Source organism: Oryza brachyantha, chromosome 6 (genome assembly GCF_000231095.2).
Source record: "Oryza brachyantha chromosome 6, ObraRS2, whole genome shotgun sequence".
Lineage (NCBI taxonomy): Eukaryota > Viridiplantae > Streptophyta > Magnoliopsida > Poales > Poaceae > Oryza > Oryza brachyantha.
This window is the reverse complement of record NC_023168.2, coordinates 3,736,457-3,737,745: the sequence shown is the minus strand read 5'-3', so window position 1 is coordinate 3,737,745 and position 1,289 is coordinate 3,736,457. Positions and strand designations below refer to the sequence as shown.

The following is a 1,289-nucleotide window of genomic DNA, read 5'->3' as shown; positions in this document are numbered from 1 at the left end:
TCACGTACCGTTGCTGTAGCGGGCGGCGGCGGCGGTGGGGATGGAGATGGAGAGCTGCGTCCCGTCCCACGGCGGCCTCCCGTCGTCGAAGAATCGACGCAGGGGTTTCTCCGTCGTGGTGGTCGCCGACGTTGCTTCGTGGTCGGCGGCACCGCCGAGGGTGAGGCAGTGCTCCTTGGACGGCGACCATTTGCCGCCGCCGCTGCCGCCGTAGACGGACGTCGGGAAGAGAGGGGTGCTGTGCTGGTACCTGTGGTAGGACGGCGGCGGCGACGTGGACGCGTGGAAGGAGTCGAGGTGGAGCTGGAGGGGAGCGCCGGCGTGATCGGCCGGCGCGCGAGCGGAGGCGGCGTCGGGAAGACGGAGATGGTAGTGGCCGCCGCCGCAGCCGCCGCCGTAGCTTGGCGCGTCGGGCGCCGGCGGCGAGATGGAGAGCGCGGACGGGCGGTAGACGCCCGCGGCGGCGGCGGCGGAGGGCGCCATTTCCACAGGCTTTCTTGAACGGTTCTTGCCGCGGTGCATGTGCTTCTCGCAGTACTTGGAGTCGCCGTACGCCTCCCTGGAGCACCGCCACTTCTTGCCGTCCGTCCGCCGGCACCGCCCCGGCTCCGGGTCCTCCACCCGCCGCCCGTACTGCGCCGCCGCCGCCCCGTAGCATCCCCACCCCACTACGACGACAATGGCGACCTCCACCGGTGAGTTCAAAGAAAGACGTACTAGTAGTAGCATTTTGCATTGGAAGGAGAGGCATGGACGTACGGGAGGGGTGGTGGGGCGGGAAGGCGAGGGATGGGGCGGTGTCGACGTCGCGGTGGTGGCGGAGGTGGAGGAGGAGGTCGGGTGGCACCGGCGCGCCGGCGGCCATGTACTTGTAGATGAGCGCCTGGTGCTCCAGCTCCTGCCACTGCGTCGCCGTGAACAGGCACCTCCCTGACCCGCCGCCGTGCCGTCCGGCCATCATCATCTCCGTCGACCGTCGTCTCAAACACAAGCACGAAGATTAAGCTGTCACTCACGACACGATCGAGCGCAAGAACAAGTTGTCGCTCACTCTCGAGTGGTGCCGGTGGTAAGTAGGAGTACTACGGGGGGAGTTGAATGCGGGTATGAATCGTGGCATTGTGGTGGTGTCAGGAGGCAAAGGCAAGGATGAGCTGGGTGGTGGCAGGAGCAGAGGATGGGTCACTTCGGCCAGTGTTCAGGGCCAGGTGCGTGCAGTGCAGAGTGCAGAGTGTCAGGTGCAGGCAGAGTGCGCGGTGCAGAGTCCCTGCAGTGCAGCAACCGGCGTC

General features: G+C 67.2%; 1 protein-coding gene across 1 annotated transcript; it reads right to left on the bottom strand.

The window, feature by feature from the left end:
* Window positions 1-1,053, bottom strand: LOC121054678 (growth-regulating factor 2-like). Its single transcript, XM_040524878.1, has 2 exons — window positions 760-1,053; window positions 1-668 (listed from the first exon to the last, which is right to left on the bottom strand). The coding sequence occupies exons 1-2, from the start codon at window positions 962-964 to the stop codon at window positions 1-3; spliced, it is 873 nt and encodes a 290-aa protein (XP_040380812.1). The 5' UTR covers window positions 965-1,053.
* Window positions 1,054-1,289: the final 236 nt, after the last annotated feature.

Excerpts from the sequence above, each read along its gene's own strand:
- LOC121054678 (XM_040524878.1), bottom strand. The coding sequence starts at position 964 with ATGATGATGGCCGGACGGCACGGCGGCGGGTCAGGGAGGTGCCTGTTC. Across the intron at positions 669-759 it reads CCCGCCCCACCACCCCTCCC|TGGGGTGGGGATGCTACGGG; the intron begins GTACGTCCATGC and ends TTGTCGTCGTAG.